General features: G+C 34.2%; 1 protein-coding gene and 1 pseudogene across 1 annotated transcript; both read left to right on the top strand.

Moving 5' to 3' along the window:
* The first annotated feature begins 11,722 nt into the window (after positions 1–11,722).
* LOC133182456 (uncharacterized) lies at positions 11,723–23,946 on the top strand (annotated as a pseudogene).
* Positions 15,429–17,075, top strand: LOC133180923 (uncharacterized). Its single transcript, XM_061315380.1, has 5 exons — positions 15,429–15,633; positions 15,812–16,006; positions 16,204–16,374; positions 16,591–16,675; positions 16,905–17,075. The coding sequence occupies exons 1-5, from the start codon at positions 15,440–15,442 to the stop codon at positions 17,073–17,075; spliced, it is 816 nt and encodes a 271-aa protein (XP_061171364.1). The 5' UTR covers positions 15,429–15,439.
* Positions 23,947–24,155: the final 209 nt, after the last annotated feature.

Here is a 24,155-nt window from a genome sequence, read left to right as displayed (position 1 = left end):
CCCATCCTATATCTTAATATATTTATATAACCTATCTACTTTTGTGTTGGTTTTGTCCCATTTTTGTTTTAGAGCGATTTCCCTTTGACCGACCGGGTTGTCGTGTGCGTGCCGGGACTGTAGAGCCCGGCCGGTGGGGTGTCTTTTAGTCATGCGTTAACTTTTTTTAAGAACAGATTACACGTACTTTTCAGGATCGGGGCCAAATTGTCTTATATTTATAATTATGGTAAATATCACACTCCTCTAGATTTAAATATTATGATACTGTTTCATACGTAATTGTTTATATTTGTATTTATAACTTGTTAATTATTACAGAATATAATACATGTATCTTTTAAAACACTGATTCTCGCTATCCTTTGAACTCTGATCATATTTAATGACAGTACATTCTTTTTAGGATATTTGTAAGATATTTAGAAAAATGTCTCTGGCTTATTTTAGGTAAACAATGTTTAAAAATATTTTTTAATTCCACAATTAAGTGTCGTTTAACATTTCTTAAACAAAAAAAAAAAAAAAAAGACTTCTTTAACATGCAATCGATAGCTAATTTAAGAGGACAATTTCAAAAATACCTTGTGCTTTTTTTTTTTTGAATGACGTTCTAAGTATAAAAATTTTAATAATACTGTAAATGATTGTGGTATCATGATATTAATCAAACCGTTGATAAACGAAATAGAATTTTGAAATCATGGACATGACAGGCAATGTTTTTGCCATAGCGTACAGAAGATTTCATGAACGGGGCATATATTTCAGAATTCTTTAAAAATGAAAACTAATGAACTACAGCAAGAGTTCTGGGAAAGGGAGAAACCCTTTCAACACCACTGAATGTGTTCATGTTCATTGTTACAGTCGTGGAGCTAGAAAATCTACAGTTTATGATCGTTATGGAACCCGTTTTTTGAAAAATATACCGAAGTAACATGGAAAAAAAATCAGAGAATTATACGACCACTGGCGTTCTTAAACAGCAAATAGAAAATGACGGATATGACTTAAACACAAGCAACGAAGGACATATTTTTTTCATTCGTTATCTTCAAAACAACGCTTTGCTTTCAGACGATGCAAAGTCTGTCTCAGAATAAGTGATGATATTGTGAAAGTTTCAACAATGACGATTTGATAGGCAAATGTTTTACATTGTTATGTTGTTTCACATTCCGTTCGAAAATTTTTTAATCATATAGAGACGTCATCATACACCGCTGAAGTGCTTCTAATTTAGATCTCTACTATATGCATTAAACCTACCGTAACTCGGGGCCGCGGTTTTTAAGGTCTCATCCGAAAGACCCATGACTTTCACTTCTAATGACAGGCTCTTCGCGAAGGAACAGTCATTACCTATGTTTACATTTAATTGGTGGTGAACGAGAATCGAACCCGGCCTATTGATCATGAAGCAAACGCCCAATACTAGGCTAGCGAAAACGGTACCGAGGGGATAGAACGATCCCCAAATAAATGCTAGTCATATAATCAGCATTTTGATTTTACTGTTATCTCTTTTACTTCATTTATTTTCATTAAAAAATTTTATTAGGTAAACACGTGTCAGAGAATGCCCTCACCCTTAAATTTCTTATGTAAATGTATATTATCCCCTCGCAACGAAGTTGGAGGGATATAATAACGTGCTTGTATGTGGGTGAGTGAGTGCATGCGTTATTACAAAAGTTATACAAGAAATAATTAATATCGAGATCGGTGTATCCTTTAGCGCAGAGATGCTCCGCTTTGCGGTGCTCATGCTTTAATGGAGTTATCTCGCTTATGATATAAAGGGAAACAACAGTCTTCGCTCTGCAAGTGACAAGCTATAGAGCGATTAACTAATATTCTAAAGGATAATATTTTATATTTATTCCTTACTCCTTTACAAAATTCAAACCACAGTATCATTTGGTTTTCTGTATGCAAATTCAAGACTGTTTTGGAATCCATAGCCATGGCTTTATTATTGATTTTTTTTACAGAGTTAAAGATAAAAAAAAAAATCTTCTTTATGAAGTCACTGAATCAATCCATTTGATTGATTGCATGTTGTCTTATGTCCTGTTCGAGAATTTTTCACTGAAATAGAGACGTCACCATTAACCGGCGAAGGGCTTCAAATTCAGATTTTTACTCGGCACTCGGGCCACTGAGAAGTGAGGTTCTTTGTCATGCCAACGTCTACAGTGACACGGGGCCTCGGTTTTGAAGGTCTCATCCGAATGCACCGCAACTTTCACTTCAAATTGTCGAGCGCCTGGCGAAGGAACAGTTGCTACCTATTTTTCATCTATTAAATCAGTCGCGGCCGTGATTCGAACTCACGACCTTCAATCACGTAGCGAGCGCTCTACCGACTGAGCTACCGGGACGATATTCAATCCATTTGAATTTTAGAATAACGAGGGGTGATCAAAAAGTTCGCGAACTAATTGAATTACTTCCTTAAAAGAAATTAAATGAGGTTTCAGTGTTTATTATTTTTTTAAAGTAGTCCTCTCCGATTTTAAGCCCCGTGGGGACCCGGGGTGACAAGAATAGGTCCCTGGCACCCCCTTGCTTGTCGTATGAGGCGACTAAATGGGGCCGTGGGTTGCGACCCGTGTTGGTGGAGAAGGGGATCCTGGTGGCTGAGGTCTGCAGGTGCTGGGTATAATGCACCTGATAGACCAACACTCCACTTTGGCCCCATATTCATCTAGACGGGAGGTCAAGTTCGGCCCGACTTGGTCAATCGGCTGGTCATGCCGAGCTGATGATATCTACATGCCCTAGTATTGATGTTTTGCAATTTTTTATAAATATTTGTTTTGCAATTTCCAATACGCTGACGTTTCCATGTTGATATACACATATATTAAGCGGTGGCTGAGGGTCAATCAGGCACAACATGTCTGAATATAGTTTCTTTGTATCCTCTTGGTATCAGTCTTACTGGATGTCCGTTTGACTAGATATCGCCCTTGTTGGCGCTCCGAGGCGGGCGGGGAGCAAAGACTCTGAAACTTTAATCATCTAACCATGGCTCTTTCAAAAAAACGTTGTTACCCAGCAGGTTTTGAAATTTCTTTAATTGATGAACAACTCAATTCTGTCGTGGAACATTGGCCCCGCTTCATCACACTTGAAGCACAAATCTCTGAAGAACATACGAAATCTTGACAAAGATATCACCTTTTATTATACAAAAAGGTATACAAGGAATCATCGGTACTCTGAAATCTGTCAAAAAATTAAAATCCGGCGCTTTTCTTATTGAAGTAAGCAAAAAGCAACAGTCTACTTCTTTGTTATCGTTGAAAACTCTTGCAAATATCCCTGTAATTGGAAAGATCTATTCTGGACTTAATCAAAGTAAGGGCATTCTGTTTGACAGGGACCACGACCTGGATGACATTCCTGAACAGGAAATCCAATGTGAATTGGAATCCCAGGGAGTGGTCTGTGTAAAACGATTTACCAAAAAAAAAAAGAAAAAGAAATGACAACATCGAACCATCAAATACATGTCTTTTAACTTTCAGAATGCCGATGTTTCCAAAAAGTATCAAGGTTGGATTATACTCAATGAAAATTGAAATGTTCGTTCCAAATCATCTGCGCTGTTTCAAATGTCAGCGATTTGGACATGGACAAAACAATTGTAAAGGTCCAGAAACTTACTTCAGGTGTGTTGAGGAGGGGCATGATGGCAAAAGCTGTCAAAAAAATCCAAAATGTAGGAATTGTAAGGGTGAGCACATGGCTTCATCCAAACAATGTCCGATATGGAAAAAAGAGAAGGAGATACAAAAGGTAAAAATAGAAAAAAAGGGTCACTTATCAAGAAGCAAAAAAGCCAGTTAGTTTATACAGTGTTCCCAAACCTAATTTGCCATCTTATGCAACAGTTCTGAAAACATCCTCAATGAAGGATATGTCTACACAGGTCTGTGAGAAAGATATATCTCAACAGGCCTGTACATCTGTAGATCAAAAGTCTAAGGACAAAACTAAAACAGCATCAACACCTGCATCTGCAGGCTCTGCGGCTATGGCTGCAACAAAATCTGTATCGAAGCCAGCAGCTGCGGATGTTTCAAAATCATCAGGGAGGCAAAACAAATCTCCCTCAAAAAACACTCAAAAGCAATGTAGTAATCGTTTGACGAAAGGAGAAAAAGACCCTGTTGCTCTTCATAATAAATTCGGGGTCTTTGAGGAAATGGACTATACTCCACCCCAGTCTTCCTCAAGAGTCCGAAGTCTTTCGCCAAAAAAGAATAAAGGGAGGATATCCCCAATAACACACAATAAATAAAAATAATGAATCATCCTACAATGTCGAGGTTTTAAAGTTAATTTTAATGATCTGACTTTACTAATTCAAGACCATAGCCAGGTTGCCATTTGCTTACAAGAAACACATTTAATAGAAACAGATTGAATTAAACTTAAAAACTATACTATGTATAATTATTACACTCCAACTGAGAGAGCTTCTGCTGGCTCTTCTATCGCAATCCAGAATAAGTATATTCATAGCCAGATAACTTTGAAAACAAATCTCCAAGCAGTAGCCATTCGACTTTCTCTTGGTAAAACAATAACAATTTGTTCTGTATATATCCCTCCAAATTATCCACTACAGTCCCACGAACTGACAGAATTGATTAACCAACTTCCTACTCCTATTCTTCTCACGGGTGATTTTAATGCCCATAATCCGCTGTGGGGTAGTGATAAAATTACAGATAAAGATAAAACACTTGAAGATGCAATATCTCATCACAATCTTTGTATTTTGAATGATGATTCGAATACCTAACTACATCCGGGCAATGGTTCATATTCCTCAGTAGATATTAGTATAGCGGATCCTTCCCTACTTTTAGACCTTAATTGGTCCGTACATGACGATTTGTGCGGAAGCGATCATTTCCCTATCTTTATTAAAACAAATACACCTTCTGAAAGTAATCACGTTCAAAACTGGAAATTAAACAAGGCTGATTAGACTAAAGGATGTATTCACTATTACAAAAGAATTGACCTATAGGAGAGAACAATTTCCCGGAAAAAGTGACATTTAAAAATCAATCTTTATTTGTTGTTTTCTACCGTATATATGTCTAAATTTTTCAAATTTGAATTTTACAACTAAAATTTATTATTTACAACTTTACAATAAACCTCCAAAGTTGGCCGAAACACGTTTTGTCCGTTAAAGCGTTGATTTTTGCATAAATTTTGGCCTAGAAGTACTTCAGGGCAGGCCTGCCCCTAAATAAAATTGTGATATTTTGATAGGTTGGGATGTAAGGAATAATTTAAGATAGGATTTTTTTAGGGGCACCCCTGCCCTAGGGTCGAAATTCACAAAAATCCTACAAAAAATAAGTGAACTTGATTTTGACAATCTGCTTCAAATTAATACCGTTCAATCTTGTAGTCAGAATAGCTCATTTGATATATGCGCTGCGCTGACTTTTATATCGTGAGTACTTTATTTTTAAAGTCGGGGGTTCGAATCCACCTGTTGCCACACTTTTATAGTTTTAAATTTTTGCCTTTTCAAAGACTATTTTAATTTTTTTATAGGCTTGTGTATGTTTCTTCAATTATCTATCCTTTATGCATTCCCATTTTTGATATAAGAAACACTAGAGAGAGATCAAATCGTAACAATCCAATATACAGTTGTCAGTCAGGCGGAACAAGTCTCAGTATAGCACACTTTCTCCGAGGACAAGAATAACTCACTCTGTGTTACTCGATACAGGTATTCTCGGCAGCATTGAGCTGCGATGAATTTCAATTGTATATATTCCTTAGAATTTAATCACATTGCTTTTATTCTGTCTGTGCTACTAGTGCTTGTCTGGGTTACATGTAGTACATGAATGTTACGTATTGCTTGAATTATTTGAGCTTAATATATTTAGAATAACATATATGTACTTTTGTTTTCAGTCAATGTTTTAAGATCTTAAGTTTTGAAACAGTAGGGCTACATATATCAATAACTGTACTCCCTTGGATTTCATTTAGGTCCATATGATTTGCACAGATTAATTGCATGTTTTTATTATATCCAACTGAAATGTGTTGTAAAATAAATAGCCTAAACATAAAAAATAGTGTTCCAGAGACAGTAGACATTACCATTATGTACAATGAGAAGTAAAGAAAAATATCAATTATTACATTTGGAGATAACAAACTCAGAATATCAATGAAAGTGTTCCTCCTACCTCTACTGACTGAAATAAAGATTTATGAAAAACAAATTGTTACATGTATTCAGCCTAATGTCATTAATCGGAACGGAAATCGGCAAGCTTTTTGTAGAGAAAAAAACCAAGCCCGGCCCTATAGGTCAGATCCCTATTTATATAGAAGTGATCCTTTGAAAAATTTTGTTACAAAAATTTTCGGCTGAGAAATTCGAAAATTGTCCTGATTCTATTCAGAAATTAATTGAAATTTTACTACATATAGCAAATGTATGCATACCTAAAACCTCGACAAATTCAACTAGAATTAAAAAAAACATGGTTTACAGAAGAATGTAACGAAGCAATTAAAGCACGCAAAAAAGCAGAGAGACATTTTAACAGATCTCCATCATCAATAATCTTAAATAATTTTCGTATTTTTCGAGCAAAAGCAAGAACTATAAATTCAAGCAAATGAAAATCTTGGAAAATTTTTTACTTCAAATCTCAATTCACATACTCCTATTCAGAAGGTATGGAATGCCATAAGAAAAATAAAGGGCAAAGGTTCCAATGAAAAATACCAGCATCTTAATATTGGAAATCAAATTATCACGGATAAAAAAGAAATAACCAATAGAATAGCTGAAACAATTGCTAAAAATTCAACTACCAAAAACATGAATTCTAATTTTATTACATACAAAATTCACAAGAAAAACATACATTAGATTTCACGTCCGATCACAACGAATCTTATAATGAACCATATACGTTTGAGGAATTGCAAAAGTCTCTTGATAAATCTCATGATACTGCTGCAGGACCAGACCAAATTCATTATCAAATAATAAAACATCTCCCGAAAAACAGCAATGTCTTCTGCATATTTTTAATTCGATCTGGGAAAGGGGTGATTTTCCATCTTCCTGGACGCAGGCAACAATTAGTCCAATTCCAAAGCCTGGAAAGGAACACACTGATCCTAATAATTACAGACCAATTGCTTTAACAAGCTGCATATGCAAAACCATGGAAGGGATGATCAACGAACACCTTATATGGTTTCTTGAAACCAATAATATTCTTTCAAATATACAATGTGGTTTTAGAAAAAACCGAAGCACAATTGACCATTTAGTAAGGCTGGTAACCTATATCCGCGATGCCTTTGTCAAAAAAGAACATGCTGTATCTATATTTTTTGACTTAGAAAAGGCTTATGATACTACTTGGAAATATGGTATCATGAAAGACCTTTTTAATATTGGCCTTAAAGGAAATTTACCTATATTTATCAAGAATTTTTTAAATGACAGAAATTTTAAAGTACGACTAGGATCTAGAGTTTTAAACAAATTTGACCAAGAAATGGGTGTACCACAAGGAAGTATCCTTTCGGTCACATTATTCAGTATCAAAATACATGTAAATAATTTAGCTGAGGTTCTTACAAATGATATGCTTGGTAGTTTATATGTTGATGACTTTGTTCTCTGTTACAGATCTAAGATGAGTTCTACTGAGCAACAGTTACAATTGTCTCTAAATAAAATTCAAAAATGGGGTAAATGGCTTTAAATTTTCAAGAAGCAAAACTGCATGTGTGCATTTCCGTTCCAAACGGAAAGCCCATGATGATCCGCATTTGCAATTAGATGGAGATCCAATAAAAGTGGTCAAAGAAATCAAGTTTTTAGATGTCATTTTTGATCATAAATTATCTTTCATTCCCTATATAAAAATGCTCAAAAAAAAAATGTACAAAGGCTCTGGACATAATTAAAGTCATTGCAGATACTAAGTGGGGAGCAGGTAGAAGTACTCTTCTTAAACTCTATCGCTCTTTAGTCAGATCAAAATTAGATTATGGTTGTACTGTCTATGGATCAGCTAGAACCTTTTACTTAAAAGCGTTAGACGCAATCCATCATCAAGGCCTTCGATTGTGTTTAGGGGCTTTTCGAACTTCTCCTGCAGACAGTTTATATGTTGAAGCAAATGGACCATCTTTAGACTTAAGAAGAATTAAACTAACTTTACAATACTTAATAAAATTGAAAGTAAATATTGATAACCCTGCATATAACTGTGTTTTTCATCCGCAGCATGAAGATATAAATAGTAAAAAGAAAACGTGCATTAAATCAATTGGGTTAAGATTTAAAAATCATATCAGAGATTCCGATCTATCTTTGGATATTATAAAACCAACAATTCATTCTGAAATACTGGCAATTAATTAAACCAGCTGTAAATACATCCCTAACAGAATTTATTAAATCAGAAACGAATCCCATTGTGTTTAAACAGAAATTGGCAGAAATTAAACAATATAAACATTCTTCAGTTGACATTTATACAGACGGTTCAAAAGACAAAAACAAAGTTGCTGCTGCAGCAGTGGTTAAAAAAGATGTTTTATCTACACGACTTCCGAATGAAGCATCAATATTTACAGCTGAAGTAAAGGCAATACAACTTGCTTTTTATTACATTCTATATTCTACTAACGATTCCTTTACAATTTTTTTCAGATTTGCTCTCTTGCTTGCAATCCGTTGACAATATGAACATTGACCATCCATTCATTCTAGATATTTTAACCAAGTACTTTCATTTCACTAAACAAGGTAAAGTTGTTGAATTTTGTTGGATTCCAAGTCATATTGGTATCCCTGGAAATACTAAAGCTGACAGTGCTGCAAAAAATGCACTTCAGTATGAAATTGTACGTTTTAAAGTTCCTGACACTGATCTCAAATATTTAATAAAAACTTATGTAAACTCTCTTTGGCAAATATTTTGGGAATTTTGTGATAATAATAAACTTTATGCAATACAAAACAAAGTTAACCAGTCATCTGATTTTGGCCTGAAACGTCAGGATGAAGTCATTATATCAAGAGTACAAATTGGACATTCAAGGTTTACTCACTCACATTTACTAAACAGGGAACACCAACCTGAATGTATATCTTTCGACTGTGCAATGACTATATATCATATACTTTTAAAATGTACTGATTTTTCGCCTGTAAGAAGCAGACTCTCTGATATCTAATGTGCAAACAATGCATGATCTTTTTACAAATATTAAAACTCATACAATTTTACAATACTTGAAGGAAACTGAAATTTACAGTAAGATTTAGATTTATATATTTTAATTAACAGTTTGTTTTATATTACAAGTTTAACAGTTTTCATATTTTTAAAATTATGTCCGTCGGATGGGACGTTAAATGGTGCCCCGTGTCAAGGATTACAACCCTCTTGGCACGCAAAAGATCGTTTCTCTGGTTTTCGTAAAAGAGTGGGCTCATTGGGGGCGCCAGGGAAACCCCAAAAAAAACTTTCAACCCAGAACATAAACTTTAACTGCCGAAATATGGCTGAAATATTGATGACTCGGCGTTAAACAATAACAATCAATCTCCGATTTTAATGCACATCTGTCATTGTTCTGCCCATGCTCAAATCACGTGATCCAGGCAGTCAAGTGACATGCTCCGTAGCAGTCTGTTCACAGAAGCTTAAAGATTTTTCCGAGTCTTATATTTCTTACCATGCAAGTTATTTTTTTATAACAAGAACAGTCCATCTGTCAGAAATGGCCAAATCTCGGCAATAGGATGGGTGGATAAGGATATCCCTTCCCACAATTAGTATGGTGACCCATCACAACTCGAGTCCTCCGTCTCAGGAGCGTCGTTCATCTAATGTGGATAAAGTATGGGCGCCTTCTTTTTATAATATCTCATATGATTAAAGTCTAAAGTAAACGATATTTTAGGAATTTAATAATTATATTATTGTTAAGATATTCAACCATTTTTCTGATTGTAACTTGACGATGTTTCATAACAAATTGCTCAACTAAGGACACATCTTTTCCCCGGCTTGGTTTCGCTGGGCAACAGAACAAACATCATTTTTAGCCAACTCCCTGCCTTCACTTAAATAATCAATCCAATTAATGATTGAACTTCTGGTAAGTCTTTTGTCTTCATAAATCTTGTACAGATTATCATTTTCGTCTTAAAAGGAATTTCCAAGATATACGTTAAACTTTACAGCCGTTCGTTGCTTATGACCATATGTGTGCCAAATTTCATTCTGATCTGAATTGTGGTTTTGTAAATACACTGTATAGCGATAGTTCGCGAACTTTTTAATCACCCCTCGTATATGCAGGTATTTTTTAAGTGTAGATTGAAACAATTTCAAGCATCATCTTCCCAATACCAAAATAAATAAATAAATAAAATAATATTACCTTTTTTATAATGTAAATTTAGTGGGTAGATTTGTTTATATCATTTTTAAGAGAAAGTTTATTTACTTTATTTCTGGCCCAATAGCAATGAGTTCACACTAAATAATAAAGGTTCCCTTGAAATAAAACTGTGCCATTGACTCGTTTAATTTTGATGTTAGAAAATGTCTTCAAGAATACAGATTGACATATGCAGAAGAAATTGGTTGTTAATTTAAATTTTAGTTCATATTATTTGATATGCATCTTGGAAACTGTGCCTTCGTCAAATTCGGCACTTTGAAGTGAAAGATGCTTGTCTTTCGGATAAAACCTTCAAAACCAGGTTCCCTTGTCATGGTAGGGATTGGATAAATATCCCTCACTGCTCTTTGGCCAAGTAAATGCCTAAATTTGAAGCTCCGGTAAATGGTGACATTTCTTTCTGAGTGAAAAATTCTCGAATAGAACGTACAATAATCATAATTTGAAGGCTTCATTTCTTAAGTCTTCAGGGTCATGCACACTGCATGATGGACAATGAGGTTCAGCATCAGGATAGGTATCGTTTTAGATTTGGTCTATATCGAATTCCATTTGAAGGCGATGAGATTTGTTAGCATCTCTCTTTATGGTCATCAGGATAATCACGTGTATCTCGGAAATTTAACTGTTCAAACTTTTAGAGCTACATGTTTTGGATAATTTCTTATCAGACATATAAACCCCGTAAGAGCAAATTCACAGATTAGAGCAATCGGGACCCATGCAGAACAGTATATACACAGGCAATGTATATGCACTGGCAAAAGGATTAAAACTGAACATACTAGTTGCATTTGGTTTAGTTGATTTCTTTTAAGAGGTCATAACATGGAAAACTTTTTCGCTGCTGATCCTACACAAAACCAGACATAGAGCATATTATTGAATGTCATTACGAAGCAGTTGCAGACTTGGAAATTCATGAAAAACAGTGTACCCTGTTATTGGCCATCACAATAACCTTCACGTAAAACCCTGAAGAACAAGTACTCCTTTTTAAAACCAAAGAGCTGTGACAAATTTAGGCAAAGAGAAATATGAATTAACAGGAATGCATTCGTAAGCAAAGTTTGCAACTGCAGGCAATTGTATGGTAAGGAAAAATTATGTGCATTTGTGAACAGAATATTTGTATAATTTAGAATTGAAATTTATTTAGTATTCATTGACTGTCTCGGTTTGTTAAAATGTTTTGTTGTTTAGAACATTATGTCTGTGGCGTATGGTGCAAGAATGAAAAAAGGGACTACAAACCAAGGAATTTACCTTTTGGGAAACCGTTGAATTATCCATATTTTCGACATGCCTTAAAAAATTTATTCCTAATATATGCTGCAAAGGCAGATGAGCTTGCAGCTCTTGGTTCAACACGTCAACGAAAACTTTAATCACATGGTGTCATCAAAAGCCCCAAAACGATTGTAAGTCAAAGAGGGTGTTGCAGAAACTCGCGATTATTCTCTAAGTCAAGAAGGGCATTTAAATACCCACGACGCGTGAAGAGTAATCTCTAAATATAGATAATGCTACGTAGTAGACTTTATTTATACGGCGGGTATGTCCAGCATTTCACATTTTACGTATATTTCATGCACAGTTTTTTTTCCTAAAATAGACTGGCGACTTTTTTTCACATCTATGGTCACTGTCGCCATATTGCACGAGAAAAGTTAAAACGATAAAAAGTACTATGAATGGCAAGTGCACCTCGCACATCATTTTGAAAGATGTACTGTAGACAGCGTGCGTTAATATTTTTTTTATAAATAAAAATGTGTGCAATAATCACGCTGCTGATGCAATATCCAAGAAATTCCATAGAGTCATTTCAATTTAGTTGTTTCAAGTCAAATCCGAGCCACTAATTAACAGAACAATAATGAAACGAAATGCGTATGAAAAAATTACATTATTTAAGATGATAGTACGTTATTTTTTAATACATCACCCCTAAATAATAACATTAAATCTATGTCTTATTAGTTTTAGATCACAGTCTCAAGGAAAACAATTTAATTCTGCACGCATTTAAAATATAACCCATTAATTTACTAATATTAATATTACCCATTCTGACATTCTCTCTTAAGAGAGATATTACATTGTACTTCCATTATATAAGATTATATAAGAAAACGAGGTCCAAGTGCTTTAACGGTCACCTGAGTATAATACAACAATTTAGAGGATCCATAGAGTATAAAATGAACTGAAAGGTGAAGCTTTGTTGCCTAAAAGCAAGAGAAATAGGGTGATCAGGATCAACAAAATAATTAATCTAGTATTCATTGACAGTTTATAAATTAAGTTCTAATCTGTTCCCCATTTATCAATTTCACTATACAGTATATTAAAAACTTATCAGTGCTTCTGTACTATTTTAACTTCTTGTTGAAATCTCTTACATTGGCCTTTCTTGGTCTTTGATGAACATTCAATAAGACAAGTTATTTTTGTTCCATTTTTATTTATCTATTACTTACAAGTCTACCTGATCATTAAAACTATGAAAATACTTTTTGTATTATACAATAAAAATTCTTGCATAATTCTCTTATTCTATTAACCTTTCAAGTACATATTTTACAGTGATTAATTGTCAGAAGTAAACGGCAAAGGGGAATAACTCCTCTCAGTAGAATACAAATTAATAGAGCCCTGGACAGGACCAGAACACTTCACCAAATGGTCCAGATGTTAAAAAATCTGATAAAAATACCCTTCCTTATTAATACTTTTAATTTTTTGCCTCTGATATGCCCAAGTGCAGAGAAAATTTTTAAAGAAATAATGCATTTTTACTTCAAGATTCACTATATTATCAATAGAGCCCCCCCCCCCCCCCCAACATACACACACCCACCGAGAAACACTTGAGTCTCTCACCCCGGGACCAGAAGTTTGCTCATCATAATTAATCACTTTGTTTATCTGCTTAAAGACGTACAACACACTGGGGGAGATAACTCTGACGTGTAGAATAATTAACTTCACGTTTCCCTAGTAACATCATTTAAAGTTTCCCGTAAATCACCAATACGTTTCACATAACGTAAATTCAAAGCATAATTTCGATCTTGCTACATGGCAACGGCGGACAATATGACGGACGTCGGACAACAAGACGGCCAATGCATAATTCCAACGAAAAAAAAAAATAAGCGGTCTTCATTCTTTAAAAATTACAACAGACAGCGTAAGGATGAAGATTATTCTACTTTTTCGAATTCTGGTGAAAACGATGTCAGTTTAGAAGGTAAACATGAAAATGATCAACCTGAAAATGATTATAATGATAACAATACATCTTGGAAAAATGGTAGACGAGTAGTTGAGCTTGACATTTTAGCAAAAAATTCATTCTGTCATTTGTGCAATTCTCCCCTACACCTGTCAAATATTCTCTCTGAGAAGATATGTGGTTTAGGCAGTATCCTACATATCCGTTGTGACAATTGTTCATCGGTATGCCCAGTAGAGACAGGAAAGAGAGATGAGTCGGGAACTTTTTGCGTCAACAAAAAAGCAGTTATAGGTATGTATAAAACACAAAATACAGCACTAAAGCAATTTGTACTTGATATAAAAGACATATACTCGTATAAAAAATCATTTTTTACTTTAATTATTAATTCTTGAATCATTCCTTACACAAAACAAATAGACAAACACCAAATAGAACGTAAAAGTTATTTCCGTGTTTGTTTCTATATTTATATTTTGACGTCACACTAGTGCGGACCTCAGGGAAACCATGCGGAAGTATGGGTTGAATCGTCCCACATGTTTGTTTCAACCCTTAGATCTTAAGCCCCATTCAGCGTAAATTAAATATTCATTTGTTTAATAAAATTTAGCAGAATTAACCTTTTACTAATGAAATGTCATTCCTATACATAGTTTTAGTAGGTAATTGAGCACACATGACAAAGAGGAGTAGTTTTTACACAAGTAAATTTGAGAAATAAAGAAAAAAAATTTTAAAAAAAATTATGTCTAGAATGAAAACATTCTCAGATTTTCTCTTTACTTTGAATTTATGTTCACAGGAATGATTCATTGTGGTTTTGGACCATCTCATCTCAGAAATGTTTTGATGGAGTGCAATCTTCCCCCAATGAGTGAAACAACTATTCAGAAGATACAGAAAAAAATTGGCCAAACAATAATTGATTGTGCTGTTCAATCATGCAAAGAAGCCAGACAGGAAGAACTTGATTTATCCCCGGAAAAGGTGAAATATAGTGTACTGCAACAAAGAAATTATTTATTTTATAATGAATAAATATAAAATAATATGGATTATTTTTTTAAAAATACACATAAAAAGAAAAAATAGAATGAATATGTCATTTATGTTTTGTGTGTCTGTATATTTTCATGTATGCAATATATCTAAAACTACATACACTTCTGAATGCAGGTGCAAGTCAGTTTTGATGCTGGTTGACAAAAGAGGGGATCTGGCTTTAATTATAATAGCAATACAGGTAAAATGTCATTCTCTGAGCACAGTTGCAATAAAATATTAATTAAAAAAAAACATCCATTTAATGTTTCCATTTTATATGAACAGGCCATGCTAGCTTGATAGGAAAAAAAACTGGCAAGGTTCTTGCAGTGGACATCCGCAGCAAAGTTTGCAAAGTGTGCGACACTTTTAAAGTTCAGCACCCAAATGAAACAATTCCTAGCCATGACTGCTCCCGAAATTGGTAACATACAATATAATAATAAAAAATTATTATTTAAAAAAAAACAACAACAACAACCCAATTATCCCTCAAACTGAAGTTAAAAATATTTGTAAAACATATCTTTTATTCAAAGGACATGCTAATTAAATTCTTTAAAAATGGTTACAGTTTTTAATAAACCTTAGTTAACAGTTCCTAATTCCTTTAGGTCTGGTAGTAGTAAAGTCATGGAGGCTGATATGGCACTCAATATGCTTGGAGAGATGGAAAAAGAGGGATGTCATGTTGACATTTTTCATGCTGATAATGACTCTTCAACATCTGGGATGCTTAAATCAGAATTTCCCAACACAATTAAAATGGATGACCAAAATCATGTGAAAAAGGGTTTTACAAAACAACTTTATGAACTTGGAAAAAGGTAAATTGAATTTTATAAGTCATATTTAATAATCTAAAAGAAATTAAATCCAAATCAATCAGACTAGAAATTGACACTTCTGTATTATTTCAACTGTATGTGCCTGTACAGTCATATTTAAAAAGCTGATTTTTTTTTGGTCATAAAGTAATACTACATTCCCTCCTAATTGATACAGATACAAAGAATTAAAACAAGCAGAGGTTATTCCTTATATTCAGCGTTGTTTTGCCTATGCCATCCAAAGTAATGCTGGAAATTCAACCAAAGTCGAAGAAGACCTTGATCGAATTGTTCCCCATATATTTGGAGATCATAACAAGTGCAGTGCTGCACAGTGGTGTACTTATAATGAAAACCCCTCATCTTTTAGGTACATATATTCAACAGTACATTTACAAGAAATATTGTAATTTCTAATTTTGAACACTTATGCAGCCTTAAATAATTCATAATAAATAATAAATAATTAATAAATAATAATAATAATAATCTGACATCAATTAAACATTTTTAAAACTTGCTCTAAATGAATTTATTTATTATGCTGATAAATTCTTTCCTAAAAAGATACAAAAGTCTTCCGGGTGGCAGACCTCTCCAAAATGAGGATCTGAAACAAGAATTAGAGGATCTTGTTTCAAAATATAGATACAGGACAGAAAACCTTTCCAAACTGGGGTCAACACAAGCTAATGAAAGCTTCAATAATCTTGTTGCAACAAAAGCCCCAAAGTCAAGGTATTAATTTGTTTACAGTAAACTAAAAAGTCATATTTAAAAAAAAATTAAAAAAAAAAACAAACAAACAAACAAACAAAAAACTTTGATGCAATATAAACCTCATGTTGAAAAAGCAAAATGATATTTTTTTTTTATAATTTCACAAGCTTACAGACCTTTAAGTGTATGCCATTCTTCTTATTAATAAGTTCTTCGTGATTTAAATTTTAACAGAAACTATGGAGGTTCTTATTCATTAGAGCAGAGACTATCTGCAGCTCTGTTACAGAAGAATGAAGGTTACAGTTATTTAAGAAAGGTATACAAAATTTGAAAATACACATGTACCACATGTTATAAAGAATCTTTATTTGAAAGTATGAAAGTATTATATCTGTTATAGAATATCTAGAAAAATAGCACTTCTTAACATTTTGTCATAGTATATTTTATTATTAATAAAAAAAGTTCTTTCTTGAAAATCTTTCTCTTTACTGTTTGCTTACATTGTATTTTCATAATGCACTTGTATATGTATTGTAAAATAGGTGAATGAGGCTGCATCACTGTCTCCAGGGCATCACACCATAAAACTTTGTGACAGGATTGACAAGTTGAGGCGAGAACGGAAAGACAAGGTGTCTACTATCAAGTATAAAAGGCGCCGTCTTCAGTTAAAGAAGATAAAAAACAAAAAAAGAAAAGGTTTCAACTATTAAGGAGGGAACAACTTATGCCACTGATATTGGCCTCTCTCAACAAGTTGTTGATGTACAAATTCCCTCCCCTTGTATATGACAAAGATTGATTGATTGATTGATTGTATGTTGTTTTACGTCCCATTCGAGAATTTTTCACTCATATAGAGACGTCACCATATACCGGTGAAGGGCTTCAAATTTTGACCTTTACTCGGCACTCAGGGCCATTGAGCAGTGAGGGATCTTTATCGTGCCAACGCCTGCCGTGACACGGGGCCTCGGTTTTTAAGGTCTCATCCGAAAGACCCGCAACTTTCACTTCAAAGTGCCGAGCGCATGGCAAAGGAACAGTTGCTACCCATTTTATCGACTTGGGTCTGTCGCGGCCGAGATTCGAACGCACGACCTCCCGATCACGGAGCGAGCGCTCTACCGACTGAGCTACCGTGAACGGTATATGACAAAGAAAGTAATTATGTTGTCTTTGATTTGGAGACAACAGGCCTTGGGCATAACTGTGACATCACACAGATTGCTGCTGTGGGATCAGATGGTTCACAATTTAGCTGTTATGTCACACCGAGATGTAATATTAGCAAAGAAGCATCCAGAATAACTGGACTTGCTTTCTCAAAATTGAGAAACAAGTTGTTTTTACATGGTTTAGAGGTCCCAGCAAAAGCACCTAATGTTGCTTTATTGGATTTTATAGAATACCTCAGTTCCTTGAATAATCCAATATTAGTTGGTCATAATGTAACAAATTTTGACATACCTGTTCTAACAAATAGGTTGATTGAATTTCACTTGTTTTCCACATTTTGCAAAGCTGTGGCAGGTTTTATAGATACTTTAAAAGTGTCCCGTAGAGTTTTCCCAAAATCTGAGGTTCCAAACCACAAACAGGAAACACTTGTTGAAAAGTATCTTCATTTGAAATATAATGCTCATAATGCTGTTGAGGATGTTCACTTCCTCCAGCTATTATTTGAGGGGAAGCTAAAGATACTTTGTCATGATACTGATTTATATTCCATGGCATATCATTATTGTAAACTCTCATTTCTGCCTGTGCTGGAGAGAAGAGTTATTAGTAATGCTGTTTGTATCAAAATTTGCAGACAGGGGATTTCTTTAAGACACCTTAAGTTAGCAAACAGAAGAGATCCAAATGGTATAAAAATTATTTTTAAGGAAAACAAAATTTCTTTGAAGGCAATAAAAGCATTATATATGTACATAAATGAAAGTGAAGAGTAGTGTGTAATGAAGAACATGTGAATAGTGGATTTAAATGTATATAACTCAAAGACACTAGGTATGCAATTTTTGCTTTGTGTTTAGACTTGAAGCATTATGTGTATATACATGCATGTACATGTAAGTTCGTTTTGTTAATAACAGAACAATACTGAAATATCTAGATATTGTAACAACATGGAATGGGTCAATTCCTAGAGCAGAAATGGTTTCACTGCCTAAATATCTGTTTGTATGTACATCTATTAACAGAGCAAAAGCTTCCAATTTTCTTTTGCTAAAATAGTTTTTAACCAAGTTTTGATTGAGTACATGTATATTATGATATAGTCCTGTATTTCATACAAGCATTAAGCTTATCATGCTTAAATACATGTTAGGCCTATATTTTTACTGTAAAGACTTTAGTAATGGCCTTGCCTTCCTATGCATTTGCCATCAAGTATTGGAAGCAATTCTACTTATGAATGAATTTATATATTTAGAAAGTTTTTATACCTACTTCTGCAGAATTTTAGTGATGTCAGGTCAGATGTATAAATTAAAAAGGAGAAAAATATTATATAGGTTTTAGGTGTTTTTGAATATCTCTAGGATTTTCGCAATGTTTATTTTTGTTGAAATGTGATCAAGGAATAATACATACTTGAAATTCACAATGTAAATGAGATAAAGTTACTGAAACATACAAGTACAGTACATAATCTTTGTTGTCAAGGTATTTTCTTATGTTAGCAAGTTTCGTCAATAAGCAGTGATCATTGTCCAGTTATTGTGGGCAATACTTGGTAGAAGCAGAAGAAGCAATTTTATAATTTAGCAAACAATTTGTTTGGAGTTATTTTTTAACAAAACATGTGCTCATGCTTTGTTTATTTCACTTTAAAAAAAAGGATAAAGATTTGTATAGCTTGTAGAAGTTGCTGTAATGTTGACCCAGTGCTTTCTGATAGACTCATAGAAAGATACAATGTTTCATTTTTGTTTGTGTTTCAAAAGTACATTACAAGCTGTCACAAGAAGTACACCAGGAATAAAGATAATAGTTTTCACTTCATAATGTTGTTTTTAGCAAGTTGAAAAATACCCGATTTTAACGTCCATTTTTGGGGGTACATTTTTCAATCACACCCCCAAAAAATTATTCCATCTTCACAGAAATATGTGTAGACTCTCAGATTATGAAAAACTTCAAAGATGATTTCACAAAATAAGACAACTATATCACGCTGTTTTTAGCAAAAACACATTGTTTCATTTCTCTCGTCTTGCAATATTTTGCCTCTTTTTTTTGGCCAAGGGGGGTAACTTTAGGAGCTTGCTGACCAAATACTACTCGAACGATTTAAAAATTGTCCCTAATAACGTATCTAAAAATAAAGAAAATTAAACGACAGGAAATTTTTGGGGTAGGTGTGTTATACATCCTTAAGGAGTAGACAGGATTATTTAATAGAATTAATGCATTTTCACTATATTTTCAAGAGCAACACCCTTACACCAGCACATCTGACTCGGGGTCATGCAATTCACTACTCTGGAAGAAGCACTCTTGCTCATCATAACTATATACTTAGCTTCTTTGCTTTTTAACCAGAAACAGAAAAGAATATTTTCAAAGAAATTTTGCTTTTTCACTATATAATCAATAGAGCCCCCCCCCCTTTTCACAAGAACCCCTGACCCTGGGACCATGAAATTCACAATTTTGGAAGAGGCATCCTTGCTTATCATAACAATGTACCTTGTTTAAATAGTACCCAGGGGCAGAGAAGAAGATTTTCAAAGAAAAAATTCACCTTCACTATAGGATCTATGTAGCCCCACCCTAGAACCAGAACCCCTGTCCCTGGGGCCATGAATTTCAGAATTTTGGAAGAGGCATCATTGCTTATCATAACAATGTACTTAGTTTGTTTCAAAAATACTCAAGAAAGAGACGAAAATTTTTAAAGCATTAATGCATTTTCACTATATAATAAATAGAGCCCGGCCCTAACATCAGAACCCCTGACCCTGGGGCCATGAATTTCACAATTTTGGTAGAGTCACTCTTGCTTATCATAACTATGTATTCAATTTGTTTCAATAATACCCAGAAGTAGAGAAGTAGATTTTCAAAGAAATAATGCACTTTCACTATATGATCTATATACCCCCCCCCCCCCCCACAACAGAACCCCTGACTGGGGCTATGAATTTCACAATTTTGGTAGAGTCACTCTTGCTTATCATAACTATGTATTTAATTTGTTTCAATAATACCCAGGAGTAGAGAAAATTTTCAAAGAAATAATGCACTTTCACTATATGATCTGTATAGCCCCGCCCTAGCACCAGAACCCCTGACCCTGGGGCCATGAATTTCACAATTTTGGTAGAATGCTCAATGCTTATTACAATCTTGCCAACAGTTTGAATGCTTGATGTAGAAATAAAGAAGATTTTTAAAGATTGCATTAATTTTGGTGATTTTAGCCCCACCCCTCAGGCCCCAGGGGGCAGGGACCATGATATTCACAAATTTTGTTCCCCTTCACACATAGATGCCATATGCTAAAATTGGCTGAAATTGATTCAGCGGTTTCAGAGAAGAAGCTAAAAATGTTCAAATGTTAACACACGACGACGGACGAAAACAGATAGCAATAGGTCACCTGAGTGACTCAGGTGACCTACAGACATATATATATATATATATACCAACCATTCAAGGATTCGAACCCATGCTCAGGTAAAAGAATCTTTGCATAGAGTCCACACGCTTTACCACTAGACCAGCTCCGAGACGAAAGTTTTATGTGCTATATTATGGGCACTTTTTGCATTTCGGACTAATAATAATTTTTGTTCGATTTTTGTGATTTTCAAAAATATGCCTCTTTGAAACAAAAATCGGAAATGGCAGTTTTGAAGAAAAACCCTGTCTCTTTATGTGTATATCAAATTCATTCTGTTTGAAGGAGGCAATTTTTCAGAAACAATGGGGATTCCCTCTTTGAAAAACAGAAAACTTGACTTTTTTTTGCTATGTGACTAATTTACACTTCATTTAATGGCAAATTGGAAGTCGATATGCAGTTTCTAAATATTGTTCTACGTTGTGCTGTATATACCGTTGTATCTGAAAAAATTTAAGACCGTTTTCTGTTTCTTAAAATTTTTCTTTTAAACTGCTACAACTTTAGGGAAAATAACAAAAGAACTGCAACACCCTCTTTTATGTTGGAGTTTTTTTTATAGTTTAAAGTATAAAGTGGTGCTACAAATAAGATATCTGCACACTGTAGAAATTACGTATAATCAACGTAATCAGGTGATTGCTAATCATAACAGGTTTTATGGACGCTCAGAAAGTCTAAAGACCAGACTTTCAGCTACTGTTTGTCAGAAAAATGATGGTCAAAACTACAGTATTGTGCCATTAGTGATCGTCCAAATTCAATTTTCATTACGTCACTTTACATTTTCAATTTTCGTCGACGCTGTATCTTTTGTCCATGGCGTCAATGTTGACTAAATTAGTATATATTTATAGCAACCTCTGACACCGAAGTTTAGTTTAATGATATGGGGCCGCATTACTTTCAACGGTGTAGGGACTGTGACTCTTGTAGATTGTAACATTAATGCTCGAAAATACATTGATATAATGAAGAACAACTTTGGCCAGTTATAGCACGCCATTTTCCTCGAAATAACTACATATTTCAAGACGACAACGCCCCTATTCACAGAGCCCGAATAGTTCAAGAATATAAATTGCAGAATAATATGCATTCAATAGTTTGGCCCGCTCAGAGTCCTGATTTGAACATTATTGAAAATATCTGGTTGAGACTGAAAAGAGAACTGAAAAACGGCAACGAAAATTCTTGTGTAAGAATCAGCTGGAGGCAGCCATTCGACGTATCTGGATATACATCCCGATTTATTATGTTCAGGGCTTATACAGGTCGATCCCCAGCTAGATGCAGACAAATACAGAAAGTTCTAAGGTCAAAGGGCTATATAACTAAGTATTAAGGTAAGAGAAATATTTTGTAATTTTATTTCTGTGTTTTATTTTTCTCGTTAATACGAGGCCATTTTGAATTTGGACGATCACTAATGGCACATCACTGTACATTACAGAGGTGATTTAAAGTTGCAGTGTTGAAAAGTTTCAGTTGATATTGTTGACAAGTTAAAGTTAACCTTACAAAACTGTTTTTTAATTAAACACTGTAAGCCTTTCAATGTTCATCAACCCTTTGTTCAATTTGACATTTGACAGATCACTTTAAAAATATAAGATTTTCAAAATGGAGTTTTAATGACAATTATACATTTTTAAGAAATCTTGCAGGACAATGTTTTAAGGAAATTGCCACTTTATTTTATAATTTTATAAAGGAATGATGACCTTTATCTCAGTATTTTATCTTATGAAGTTTTATTGCATTTCATTTTATTGATTTGTTGAAATTTGTATACCGTTGAATGAAAAAATATGTAGCAGTATGAAGTTGGCAAGTTGATTTTGCCATGGCAATTACTAATAACTTTGTAACTTGTCTCATATGTTACCTTTCAGTTCCAGTGTTCTTACTGGTTGTCACTTTGATTCATAAATTTATTTTCTCAAGTAAAAGTTTCTGTGTATATGTATCTTTATTCATAATACTCAATCTTAACATGGATTAAAAGATTCATAAATTTATTTTCTCGAGTAAAAGGTTCTGTTTGTATGTATTGCTAGAGTATCCATCATTTTTTGATGAAATTTATCTTGATTTCATTTTATATTCAGTTGAACAAGAAATTCTCTGTATCCCCTGGACAATTTACACTGAAGCATGCTCAAAAGATGGAGAAAAGATTGAAAAATCAGCGCCTTCGCCAAAGCTTATAAACTTCCAAAGGGAACTCCAGTCTCTGAGGGCAATGAAAAACTCCACGCAGTCAGTATTAGAAGGTATATATACAATGATGTTTACCTGTAATTAGTACCAGTTTGAATGTAAACTTACACAGTTGTGTAAAAACCTCTGGAGAGGAGGAATTGAGTATATATATGACCCGAACGACAGAAATAAGCATCGAGGCTTCTGAGGCCACAGGATTAACTTATGTTGGAGGTATCCTTAAACACAGAGGCCAGTCTGTGAGTTGTGTTACTCCCCAGGAAGAAGTTTCCCAGTTTCTAAATTTCATCAAGAAGTTTTCCAACCCAATTCAGGTGGGACATAACATTCATAGTTTTGATTTGCCAGTCTTAATAAACCAACTGTCCAGATTTAATTTATATACAGATTTCAAAAAAAAAAACGGTGTTTGGATTCATTGACACTTTAAAGGTAGCAAACCGAACATGGAAAATGCCTATAGTTGAGAACTACAAGCAAGAAACATTGGTCAAAACATTTCTGGACATGAAATACGATGCTCATAATACTTTGGAAGAAGTACAATCCCTGCATAGGTTGTATAAGAAGATGATGGCAAACTGTCTTCTTTCAAGTGATCTATTTATACTTAATTGCTATGCATGTAAGCGATCACTTGAGCCATTAGTGAAAGTCAAAGTAATTTCAAGCCAAATAAGAAACTTCTTCAGTGCTCACTCAGTTTGCCCAAACTTAGACTGATTTATTGATTGTATGTTGTTTTCCGTCCCACTCGAGAATTTTTCACTCATATAGAGACGTCACCATATACCGGTGAAGGGCTTCAAATTTTGACCTTTACTCGGAACTGCGGGCCATTGAGCAGTGAGGGATCTTTATCGTGCCAACGCCTGCCGTGACACAGGGCTTCGGTTTTTAAGGTCTCATCCGAAGGACCCGCAACTTTCAC

This window comes from Saccostrea echinata, unplaced genomic scaffold (genome assembly GCF_033153115.1).
Source record: "Saccostrea echinata isolate AGI-Se365-2 ecotype Australia unplaced genomic scaffold, CSIRO_AGI_Sech_v1 ptg000001l, whole genome shotgun sequence".
NCBI lineage: Eukaryota > Metazoa > Mollusca > Bivalvia > Ostreida > Ostreidae > Saccostrea > Saccostrea echinata.
The sequence above is the reverse complement of the archived record's forward strand: the minus strand, read 5'-3'. Positions and strand labels throughout refer to the sequence as shown.